The 12,500-nt window shown below is 40.5% G+C and overlaps 1 protein-coding gene and 1 long non-coding RNA gene across 2 annotated transcripts in view; one reads left to right on the top strand and one right to left on the bottom strand.

Moving 5' to 3' along the window:
- The first annotated feature begins 143 nt into the window (after positions 1–143).
- Positions 144–7,089, top strand: LOC136107024 (uncharacterized). Its single transcript, XR_010652213.2, has 3 exons — positions 144–779; positions 3,890–4,053; positions 6,015–7,089. It is a non-coding gene; the product is annotated as an uncharacterized lncRNA (long non-coding RNA).
- Positions 7,090–12,477: 5,388 nt separating this feature from the next.
- RFX7 (regulatory factor X7) overlaps positions 12,478–12,500 on the bottom strand; it is a 47,775-nt gene continuing 47,752 nt past the window's right edge. The window contains 1 exon segment of the mRNA XM_065847581.2: positions 12,478–12,499. Coding sequence (XP_065703653.1) covers positions 12,478–12,499 — 22 coding nt within the window.

Below are 12,500 nucleotides of genomic sequence, written 5' to 3'. Positions count from 1 at the left end.
CCCGCGCCACCGCCCACTCGGGGATGGCAGCGCCTCCCAATTGGCTCTCGCTTCGCGCCACGCCCGGAGACACGCGCCGTGCGGGCAGCCACCCCCGGCTGCACCGGCCCACAGAGCGACCAGCCGTCCCGCGGGGGACCGGGGGCGACAACACCTGCTTACCCTGCCCCAGAGACACCCCTTAGCTAGGTCATGGCGTGAATATAAAATCGTTTATCTAGATTTTTTCCCGGTGGTTTACATTGTGAGGGTCTTTTTTGCATCTCTGAGGGCCACCACAAGCTGTGGGATCTCTTGCATAGACCCCTTGCATCCAGGGAACATTCTGAAATGGCAAAAATTTGAGGAAAACAGAGGAAAAAATAAAAATTGTCAATGCGCGGAAAGGACCTTGCTCAACAGGACGAGGTAGTGCTGCCTTCCAGGGCACTGGGAGGAGAAGGTACATCGCTGCTGTTTGGGCGGCTGACCAGACACAATACCCGAGCAGGGAGAATGCCAGAGCAGGGAAAAATAAAAACTGTAAGAGCCTTGTCTGAAAGCAAAGCAACAATATCGTGAAGACTTGCAGTTTTCTCAAAAGAAAAATCTGTCCCACTCTATTCAATCTTACCAGCAGTACAGCAACATGTTGGTAAGGGAGCAGGACGACATTTCGGCTGAACGATTGAGGTCATTTCCAAATCGCTGCTCAGTGCTGCTGCCCAGCTTCCCAAAACAAACACAGACCTAGGCTCTGCTCTTTGGACTGCACCCCAGGCGGATCACGGAACAGCCAGGTGAGCAACACCTCCCCAGCAGGGCTTGGGAGAGACGGTGCCCCTGACACACACAGGTGCTCTCTTCCCAGGGGCCTCCAAGGAGAAACAATCTCAACAGCAACTTCAGCTTGTGCATGTTCCAAAATCAGTGTATTACCTATGAAAAATCAGGTGAGTGTCTGAGAAACAGACAAAGTGGCATTCATGCAAGTGTCTTCATAGTCATGATTGTCTAAAAATATGAACACGTAGGTTAACATGGGGTAACAATGTCTTTTATTCAACCAACTGATAAAGTTTGGAAAACCAGATAAGCTTTTGGGTAATTCAGAAGAAACAACTCCCTTGTTTCTGGATCGAGCCTCTGGACACCCAGTGTTTCTCTCCAGTACCCTTCACTCAGCCTTGCCTACAGCACTGTCCCAGCACCAGTTCAGAAGCTTGTCCAAATTTAAGTGGGAAGGTTTCTGGGTGAGGGCCAAGCAAGGATAAACCTGTGTTAAGTTACAGCAGGAATGATTCCCAGGTCCAGTTACTTTGTGAAACACTGTTTGTTTTCAAAATTGCATTGATTAGCCTAATAAAAGATACTGATTTATTTCCCCCTATAATCTCTTACTACAACATTACTGTCACTTGCCTGAACTCTGCTCGTCTGTTCTCCCGCAGTCTCAGCCTCAGCTTTTCCGTACACTCAGTGGCTGTAAAAAGGACTCTCAAGCATCCTGAAGTCCTGTTTAACAAAGCTTTCATTTGTGAATATTTTATTAGCACATTACTTATTGGACTTTTTTGTAAGACATCAAAACCCAAACATCGAATTCTAAGTAACGTGTCATTTCAATAACTTTGAAATTTGAAATATGCCCTTTTGAAATTTACAACAGAGCATTAGGATACCGAATTTGTTATATTGCATTTTTTTTAAGTAGCAGGGTATAACACAGCCCCAAGTAAGATCTCACTGATTCATTTTTTTCTGTGGAAAGACCGCTGATTGTCCAGAATAGAAGCTACAATGCAGTCAAATCCCAAATGCATACATAGATGACCTGCTATCAACAAGGCTTGTGTTTCTGGGTTTGTTACTCAGAGGCATCCATATGCTAAAGTAAGGTCTATGTGCATTTTCAGTGGGATCAATTGTTATCTTCAATATTCCAGCAAGACATCGAGAAGTTCATTCAAAATAGAAGAATTTAAAATTAAAATATTATTTTACTTAAAGCCCGGAGAAAATTAACCACGATCTATCTGTTAACAATCAGTTCTCATTTAAGATATATATCTCCAGCATTTAATATTTCGTGGTCTTATGCAATTACAGACTAATAGTGAAAGAGGGCTCTTCTGAGGGTTCTTCATCTTTCTGCAAATAATTGATTTTCAGTTGCAGAGAATAACCTGCATTTAGATCATATGAATGCAATAGAATACTTTAACTGTATATCAAGACCATTAAAAATATTTTATCTCATCTCATTACTCCATCCCAATAGTGAGTTCTCATCTGGTAACAAAGAAGTTTGACATCTCTTGCTATCTAAATTAACCTTCAGTACCATGAAAGATCAAAAAATTATGAACTTTTAAAATATTTTCCTTCTCTTAGATTATAGACCCAATGTTTGCGTCTTTCTTTATCATAAATGCTTTTATAAGCTGAAGATAATCCATACGCTATAATACTGAACTGCTTTGAAAAAAACAAAGCAGTGTTCAGTTTTAAAGGAGGGAATAAAGTGAAGGAAAAGGAGATCTGTTTCAGAATCCTAAAGGGTTATCATAATAAAATAATCTTTATCTTAAGAATATATATCAACTATATTCATGGTTAAGTTACAAAAGCTAGGATATCAAGTGATATCAAAGCATGCGTTATCTTATTAAATAGAGGATACACTTTTGCTACAGAGGATTTTAAATCAAATTAGATAAATTATCTTCACTGCTCTTTGTTTAAACTAGAGGAATCAGAAGTAATTTTAACCGCAATTAAACAAAAAGTCCAGATGCAAATGACACAAATGGATTTTGTTCTATTGTCTTCTGTTCTATTGAGTAATACAATACAAAATGATATGATGAACCACTCGCAGTGTCACAGTGGCAGGTAAATGAAAAACTACATACAAGAGGGAATGAATAGAAAAAATGTATATTGCTAGTGAGTCATTACTCTGACTAAGAGAAGTAAATACCTATTGATAGCATAATCTCAATTTCTCTACTATCGTGGCAATGACTCACTAATGAGACTAATGCCAGAGATATAGTTAAGGCTGAACTCACAACATTCTTCTTGGCTCTACGATTACATGCAAATATGTGCTAGATCCTGGTGCTTAATGCTAGATTTCAAACACCATGATAACAAGATGCAAAATTGATACAAAGTTGAAAGTTTAAATTTTGTAAACAAGAATTTCATTCAATCTGGTAGAAGTCACCCCAGACTGAGTGCTGTGTCTCCGTTACAATTAGGCTGCTGTTAGCTCACGCTCAGGTTTTTGGCAGCCCCTTATTGCTCCTTTTCATCCTCAGTTTTCCAAAGTCACCGGTTCAGTTTTCCCCAACTTTTTTTCTTTCCCTTAAAAGCAACTTCTGCTACAACATGTGTTGCTTTCTGCCTCCAACTGCCCCAAACCCTGAGCCCTACTTGTCCCTGCAGGAGGACAGCAAGGTGTGACCACCACCCAGGGACAGACCAGACATGAATCAGTAATCCTCCGCACAACTGGCAGCCTGCAGACAAAATTTAACACTGCTCCCCAAACATGGGTCTGTGTTCCCAAGACACTAACACCTGCCCTGGGCCAGCTCTGTCCGTCCCCCTGCAAAGATCTCTGTCCCCCAGCTAAGCTACTGAGATCTCCAGCTGTCACGTGGGGAGGCTGGGAGAAGGGAAAGATGTAAGAAATGTTTTTCCTAATTTCTGTGACAAGTGTAACAGTTTACAAGCAATTTATTTTGGAAATCTCTCTGGCTTGATGAGCAAACCTGCATAGTAAGAAGAGCAACTGCGGTGGAGGTGGAAAGTCACGCTCTTTTGGTGCATATGCATTTGAATGAAGTGGTAAACACTTGTCTGAATCACCACCACTCATGTCATCTTTCTCTATTTTCAGCTTGAGGGGGAGGAGAGCTGCCAGAACAAAAACCCGGAGGTGCTGAGCTCCAGTCAACTGCTGTCACGCTGTTCTCAGCTTAATTCACCACCAGTGATCCCTTGGTTAACAAAATCATTGTGGATATTTCTGCTAACAGCTCAACCCAACACAGTGTTGCAGAAGTAAGTTCTTTCCAGGGATGACGTATTTGGGCTTTTCTTCTTTAAATACCTTGAGATTATCATTCTCCATATGTGTATGAAGTAGTGTGTGCCATATGCTCTTTGCCAGTGTCTAAAACATCACTAAGACCAGAAGAAGCTATAATACTATTCTGACTAGGCCTGGGACTGAGCAGCACTCATGCACTCCCATGTTTACACCTCTCTTTTTGACACAAAAGGCTTCTTCTCATTGTGTTTCTCCCTTATTCCATTAGAAAAAAATCGAATGGTAAATAATTGCTGTTATAAGCAGGTTTTAATTACTTTGTTCCAGTCAGAAATAATCATTGCTTATACCCAGCTTTTTAAACAGCACATTTCAAAATGCTTCTTCTTGTCTCAGAGCAAGGAGGAATTGGGCTTGATCTCTTTGGGAACTGATTATCACAGCCCTTGGAACAAGTGTCCTTTTGAAGTATTGACACTGAACAGGCAAATGGAACACTCAAGGGTATTTTTGATAAAGGAGACGAGTGAACCCTGATCAGTTTGTTTATAATGTAATACAGTTATATAGCTATGTTTTCCCATCCATACTAAAAACCAACGAAGAATGTTTGAGATGAGGGCGCCCAATGGCTCTTGAAAGTAAGTATGTAGAGTAGCGATGGGTAGGTCAGCTGCCTGAGGAAGGCTGCAGGGACCTCTTCTCTTGATTCCTACTGGCCACTCTCCTCCACACGGCGCTCAGAGAACTGGGGCTGCAGATGGACTCAGCCCCAGCAGCAGTCAGGAAATGCCCTATTCAATTTAGTCTTCACAAAAATCCACTAGCAACAGGTTAATAACTGGATATAAGGCTCCTGAATAAATGAAGATGTATTTTCAGCTCCCTACACATCTCCTTTTTCCTACCTTTAAGATACATGAAGGCTTTAAAAATAAATTTAGATTCTTTGGTATAATTTCTATACTACTTTGAAAATATTTGTACCAAAGGTGGTTATTTGCCTGTGTAGGTAGGTTAAAATGGAACCTTCTCACAAGCTCCTGAGACTCATTTCCATCCTTGGGCCAGTTTTTTCAAGTACAATTTTAACATTTGTGTCAAAAAACTCTACATGTGGAGTATGCTCCAGATCAGTAGCACACTGCTAATGTTATTTGAAACAGTATCTTGAGGTCCACTGAAAATTTTATTCTAATGGGCTTCATCTAATTAGGTAGCGGGATAGGTAAAGTTCCAATGATACAGAACTTACCATAATCCGTATAAAAGCAGTTTATTTAAAAGAAAGCTGACAACAGAGGAAAGATGACCTACAGGGACAAAAATGGACCTTTTAAATAATTCCAGAGCTAAAGCATTACCATAAACAGGTAGGCAGGCCCAGGAAGAACAGACTCAGGAGGAGCCGCAGCAAAGCCATTGGAGAACGGATGTGCAAGTATTCCAAGGCAACACATCTCGACTGTTTACATCAATAGTAGGATATATCCTACATATTCAAAGCACATAGCAGAAATGTTATGACCTATTAGGAACTATAATCACTTGGTTATATACTCTGCATTATATATCAAGGTGATCTTTTATTTTGGGTATTTAAACGTTGCAGTCTCCAGAATGGAACTGCTGTCTTTCTAGCACTGTATGTTTTCTAAGCAGGAGGTGCTGCTTCATTATGATAGCAGTAACAAAGGTGCTCAGATTGCTTAAAATGCCATTTGCTAGCAGTAGCACTACAGAAAAAAGGAAGGACAGTATAGAAAGTCTTACATCCCTTTAGATCCCCGAGCTGTGCAGCACTGAATGGGACTCTGATCCACATGTAGATCCTGCCTGTGTAAGGGTCACTCAATTTTGGTAACTTGAACTATTGTAGGATTTTCTTACTAAAAAAACCCCAATTCTGTTCATCATTTCTACTGTCAAGCAGAAAGGATGTTCACATGAAAACTTCTTGCTGCACTTTCAGATAAAGGCAAGGACACACAAGTGGCGCAATGGCCGGCACCGAGCAGGAGCTGCCTGAAGGTTTCTCTGCTATGGTTACCTGGCCAAGTTCCTGCAGCCCAGGAAAAAGCGCAGCACAACCCAGGGACAGCACAGCACAGGCCTGGGCATGTTCAGGTTGTTGACTGTTACGTACATCACTGACTCCTCTATGTGCAACAGTCTCCTGGTCTGGATGATTACAGGTAACTATTAGAAACACTATGCAGATGAAACGTTTTACATGAAACACCACGTTTGCAAGTTTTATTGGACTCCCTTAAAAGCATTATTCAGAAACATCTTAAGTGCACAGTCAGGTCACTGTTCATTTCTTAAGTATAGAATTGCTTTCCAGAGTTATTCCACAATTTCTAAGTCTCACTACACATTTTTCTTGTATTTCCTCTCTGTATCCAAGCTTAACTCACACAAAGTGCTGGCTATCTCAGACTTACGCATCAGAGAAGGCCTAGATGACTACAAGTTTTCTGTCAAATTAACTTGATGGTCATAAATATAATGCGTGAACTTTACCTGAGTGAAAGCAGCCACGCTACGCAGTCAGATCAAGTTAGGTTTACTCAGCTCTCCATCCTTGATGCACATGCTGACCAAGGGAGGTTGAAAGGAAGCTCCAGAGGTCACCTCATTCATCCACCCCAGCTCTAATGCGTTGGGTTCAGATTGAGCTTCCAGCTCTTGGGTATAGGAGAGCAGCTTTCTCAGAGGCAATTTATTCTCTGAGCACCTGATAACACAGGGCTCCTTTCTCTGGAGAAGACAGTGATATCAGTTGCCAGAGACGCTGTACAGACTATGTGAACCACTGGCTAATTCAACACAGCAATCCTTATGACCCTAGGAGGGGAGGTACCAGCTGGATTCACACATGCAGATTTATATTTCTGGAGATGTAGAAGTATTTCTAAGCAGTGATTTAGAATTTACTCTGGATGTCTTTATTAAACACATAAACATCTAGTTGTTTTGAAACCTACAAAGCTCACGACTTCAACATTTTGAGGTAGTTATTTTGGTAATGCATTTAGTTCCGACATGCCTTTCTTGTTTGTCCATTTCAATTCAGTCAGATTTGTTTGCTCTCATGGCCCTTCATATTAACCATTAAGGCCAATTTTTTCCAGTCTACAGCTGCAAGGTTTCAATGAAACCCCGTTATTACTTCAGATGAACTATCAGTTTCTAAAATAGCCTTTTATATGCACAAAATTATATTCTATCTCATTCCTTGGGAGTTTTTAATTTTCCTTTTTTTATGACTGTGGAACCTGGAGAATGCATGTCTGCAAATTGTTCATGGAGAACTCTTTTTAGAGCACATTAATTTAGAACCCAGTGGGATATATTAATAGCATACTCTCGAATGTCACGTTAAAAATAAACTTGTCTTTCTGATGCTTTCATTCATGCTGCCTGATTTATGTCTCCCTGATTATTCTTCTCTGTTGACGAACCTGAAGCGATTTCGTGCTACTATCAAATTTGCCACCTGCCAGCTCATCTCAGCACCTCTGTAGTCTGGGATGGAATCTGTTAACCAGTGCTATCTTTTTGGCATGAAAACCTAAATAGTTATCCCCACCCTCATTTTCTCATAGCCAGTTTCTGTTCTGTGGCAATACTTCTCCATCACGTTCACGTAAACCGTGCTTGGAATGCTGCCGGGTTTATATACAATTTTACAACCCAAATAAAGGACTCCGTAGACCAAAAGAGCATTTTTTTTTCCTCCTTTATGGCAGCAAGCCAAGCTGCATCATAACACTACCTTGTAAGCACACTGTACTGGTGTCGAAAAGCAAAACCAGCCAGGCACCGTCATGGTGGATGGCCATTCCAGCAATGGAATGTTGGACAGCACAACGGTGAGAGCCACCACCCAGACCCAAAGACTTGGTGCACCACCCACACTGGGACATCTGCAGCACAGAGGAGCTGCACGTGATGACAACTCCAACCAGCAGGACTATCACCAGTGCATTCTGGAGTACAGCTTTGACCAAAATATTATTTTAAGGTTTGATTGTAAATTTGAACTGTCAGGTTCAACTGTAAGATTCAGCTGGTTTTATCCCCCAAATGTACCAGTATCACCACACAAGTACTTTCCACTTGAAAGGGACACCGATGGAAATGGAATATAAAGTGAATGGTCAGGAGCCCATTAGCACCAGTTTCTCTTGGGATTGCTCTGGGAGCACAGAGTGCCCAAGGCATCCCAGCCAGAACATCCACCTTCCTGCCAGCTCCGAGTCTATGACTGGGCTCAGCATCGGCAGCCGCAACCCCTCTTCACACAGACTAGAAAGCTCTGTACTTTAGGCCAACTTTAATGCATGTTTTCCATATAAGGAAAAAAACTCCAGAAGTAATTTTAATAAAAAATGTTTTTATTGTTTTTGAAAACATTTAAAAAACAATTTTTGAGCACTTTCAATAAAAAAAATAACTGAAATGCTACTGCAATATTCAACTACTGTAGTTTCAGCAGTACAACAGACAACAAAACACCGGGGAAGAGGGGAGAAACTGGATTTCCTGCACTAAATGAAAACGTGGAACAGGGATTTTTCTTTCCTTACGGTGCAGTAAATAAAGCACAGTATAGTACAAGACTATTATATGAACCTCAGATGCACTGCACAAGAAACGCTTTCCTTCTTTTCAGTTCAGAAGTCAGTGCTTATTGCAATTATTTGCAAATTATTTACTTCATGAATTCTTCTCATGATAAAATGATGCAAAAATGTTTTTCAACACCAGAACAATAAAAAATAATCCAAGAAAAGAACATATTCAACAATAACTAAGCTGAATTAGTTAACATAAAAAAGTAAATAACTTGTGAATAACTATGCTCACCTGGTTAACACTGAACCAGTTTCAATACAGCAAAAGAATAAAAAAAATAAAAGTGGTTACAGGAATATATCTAGTACTGTACAAGATTAAGTCATTAACACTCATGCACGTTTTGTGATCATGTATTAACATGGTGAAGCAAACTAAACTTAATTTTTCCTGCTGTAATATTCTCATGTAAGAGAATAAGAAATAGAAATATCTCATTGAGATCAATGCACATTGCTACATAAGACAATTTCACCTGTCACTTTTAATGACATTTGCCTTTTAATAATGAAACACATTAAAAAGGTTTTGTTTGTTTTGCTTTTTAAAGTTTTTTTTTTTTTTTTTTAATCTGTGGGCCGTATTTGTTGCATTTATCCTAAGGAATGTGCCTGCCACAGGTTCAACAGAATTTTAGTGCAATATATGAACCCAGAAAGTTTGCTGGACTAACCAACCAAATTTAAAGTGTTTGCTGCAATACTGTACACAGGGTACAAATTCACTAGTTTGTATACTTCAGCAAAAACTGCTATCAAAATAATTTATTTATCACCTTAGTAGGAAGCCAATAATGTAAACAAGGGGTCAGAACTGTCACAAATTCTTAGTTTTGGAGTATCTGACACAGACAGGCTTCCATTTGCTAGAATCACAGAATTTTCCTTTGGGTATTGCATACTTTGGTGTGCAGTAGTGCTCTGTCTCAATGTATAGTAAAGAACTCCGCTAGCGCTAAGGTCAGGGACCTAACCTCATCAATTACAACATCAACACACATACACCTCTAAAATAATACATCCCAATCTACAAAGCTGTGCCTGTGCCCTGGATTTTACTTGAAACAATCCTTATTGAATTTAACACTTCTTAAATTAAACACATTTTTGCTTTAAATCCACTGATTATAGAATATTTCCACTAATTAAGTTACACATTAGGCCCAGTGTAATGCTTGTATTTAAAAATTATTTTAAACGCACTTCTATAACCTTTGGCGACGGCTGCATAATTCAGAACACATCAGCTTCAAATCTACTCTTGCTTTTCTGAGAAATGTTCTTAAAAAACTTAGTGAAGCCAAGGAAAAGCTGATTTTCCCCAAGCCCACATAGGTGTCAGTGAGCGGGAGGAGAGGCCAGCACATCACGCAGATGCACGGGCTGCCAAAGCACACGTGTGGCTTCTCCTCGTCCTCCCCAGCCCTCTCCACCCAAAGGCAGGTGTCACCCCTTCACGGATGTGCTGGCACTTCACACAGGGTCAAAGGAAAAAAAAAAAGAAAAAACAAAAAAGTAAAAAGTAAAGAAGAAAAAAGAAAAAAAGATAAAATTAAAAAAAAAAAGAGGTGCTGAGTGTCTCTGAGAGCCAGTGAAGTCAGAAAGGTCAGAGGACATTCAGCACATCGCTGGCAAAAGGCCACAGGCAGGTACAAAACTCAAGCCCTGCCTTCAGCAACTTCAGTCTACAAGAGGAATGGTTCAAGCCTTACCAACAGATACCTGGCAAGGTAACAAGCAGAAGGCTATCAGGCAGATTTTAATCTCCTCCCATTTCCTTAACAAAACCTTAAACGGACACTTGGTCTTAAATGATGCAAACTACACCATTGCACATCCATGTGCTTCAAGGAGGGATTCGAACTCTCCAAGTTTGTTCCTAACAAAGCAGCAAAACTTCCGATGCAAGCACAGTGAAGTCAGGCCCCATAAGGTGCTAGAGCTTGGCACAACTGTTTGTCCCTGCAGAAGAGGCCACAGAGTGGTGGTGAATTTGGGCAAGAGCAAGAGAAGCCATGGTACACCAGCACCTCAATGCCAATGCAGCAGCACAGGTTGAATCAGCACCGCCAAAAAAGTTGATCAGTACTGGGATCTCAAGTCATCAGCAAAAACTGAAGGAACGGAAGACCACCAAGACACTTAAACAAACATCAATCACCCGAAAAATCTGAGCATCTTCCCCTTAAGTAAATCTAGGGGGACATATTGTGCCTACCCCTCACAAATTCATGTCTGCTCGTTCAGAGAGGTGATGCAAGAGAAGAAAACGTTTTCTGCTGTTTTCCGTTCTGCGTCAGTTCACAGGAGAAATAATCAATCTCATACTAAGCCTAAGGGATGGTATTTTAGCATCCTCAGTGCAGCACTTAATTTGTAAAAGCTGGCCTCTGCAAATCCTCTTTCCAGCGTCGGGGCCATGGCTGCTTCCGTATCTCTCATTTTTCACCGTTAGAGAGATCCATGCCATGCCAATAAAACAAAAAGTCTTTTTTGGTTCAAGTGAACTAGTGAGGCAGAAGTCTAAATCTCATTTTCCAGGGCGGCAGCTAAGGACTTCTAAAAAACTTAGATGCACCAGTCCTGTCCAATCACTTTGAAAATGGAATTCAGGCTTCTAAAACAGTAAGTACTTTTAAAAGAAGTTTTACCGAAAGAAAGATCACATGTCTTACTGCGTATCAGTAAAGTGCCTGGCAGTATTATGGCTCTATACAAAACATATTTAGTTCAATCACATTTTCTAATATTTTAATCTTTTGTTTGAGATTGAGCAAGAAATACAGAAAGGCTCAACCTAGTGAAATACAGAAGATAACGTCTTCCCATACCCTCCACTAGGTTAGGAAAGAGCAAACTTAAAAAATGAATCTTGAAAAATAGTATTTTAATGAGCTCCAGCAGCTCTTCTATTTAAAAAAAGAGAGGGAAAACACCACATTCCTACTCTAGCATTGATAAATAATTAAACAGTACCTATCACTTTAAAATACGGTGTTATGCCTAGATGAAATCTCAGTGCTCAAAATCTTTTCATATGAATTCTACTTAATATAAAAACATTGAAGTGAGAACTAAAATATCAAGTATGCCATGAATATTAATGACTAAAATAACGACATAGATTTATTTCTCTTAAATAAAAAATTTAGTGCATCTTCCTTTTTCCTTGATCATTCCTGTTATTTTTTCCTCTCTCTGCATTTTGGTAGAGATGTCAATGGCACCACTGCTACAGAGACTTCCCCAGCTCCCACCGAGCAGCGCTCACAACAGCTACGCAACACTCGGGCACCTGCACTCGGGCACCTGCACGTCACCTGGGTCACTGGTACCCACTCCCCACCACCCACGTGGCTGCACACACCCTGCATTCCAAACCTCAACGACAGAGGTCAGTAAGGATCAGCTACAAAGAAGTAACGAGCAACACGATGTACGGAAAGCCTACTAATGAGCTTAAACCCTCCCAAAGCCTCAGCCATAGCTGTCACTGCTGGCTGGCTGTTAACCACTTCTTTATTTGCTACAGTAAGAAATGTCAAGTGGGAAACACTAGAAAATTCAAAGTTTAATACTGGCTCTTTGATAGCCCATCACCTTCAGAGATTTGTCTAAAATTGGTAAGACTGCATCTTCCCTGCTGAAGAATGAGCAACGGATACAGCAAACTTTTTTAAAATGCCACAATACATAGCAAGTGTTTCTGCTGCGGGAGGCACTTCCATTAAGACAAATACAATACGTCTGTCTTTTAGATACAGTGTGCTACATACATATTATAAAACAAGATTAACCCAACATTTCAACAGCAT

The sequence above is a fragment of the Patagioenas fasciata genome, chromosome 12, assembly GCF_037038585.1.
Source record: "Patagioenas fasciata isolate bPatFas1 chromosome 12, bPatFas1.hap1, whole genome shotgun sequence".
In the NCBI taxonomy this organism is placed as follows: Eukaryota; Metazoa; Chordata; class Aves; order Columbiformes; family Columbidae; genus Patagioenas; species Patagioenas fasciata.
The sequence above is the reverse complement of the archived record's forward strand: the minus strand, read 5'-3'. Positions and strand labels throughout refer to the sequence as shown.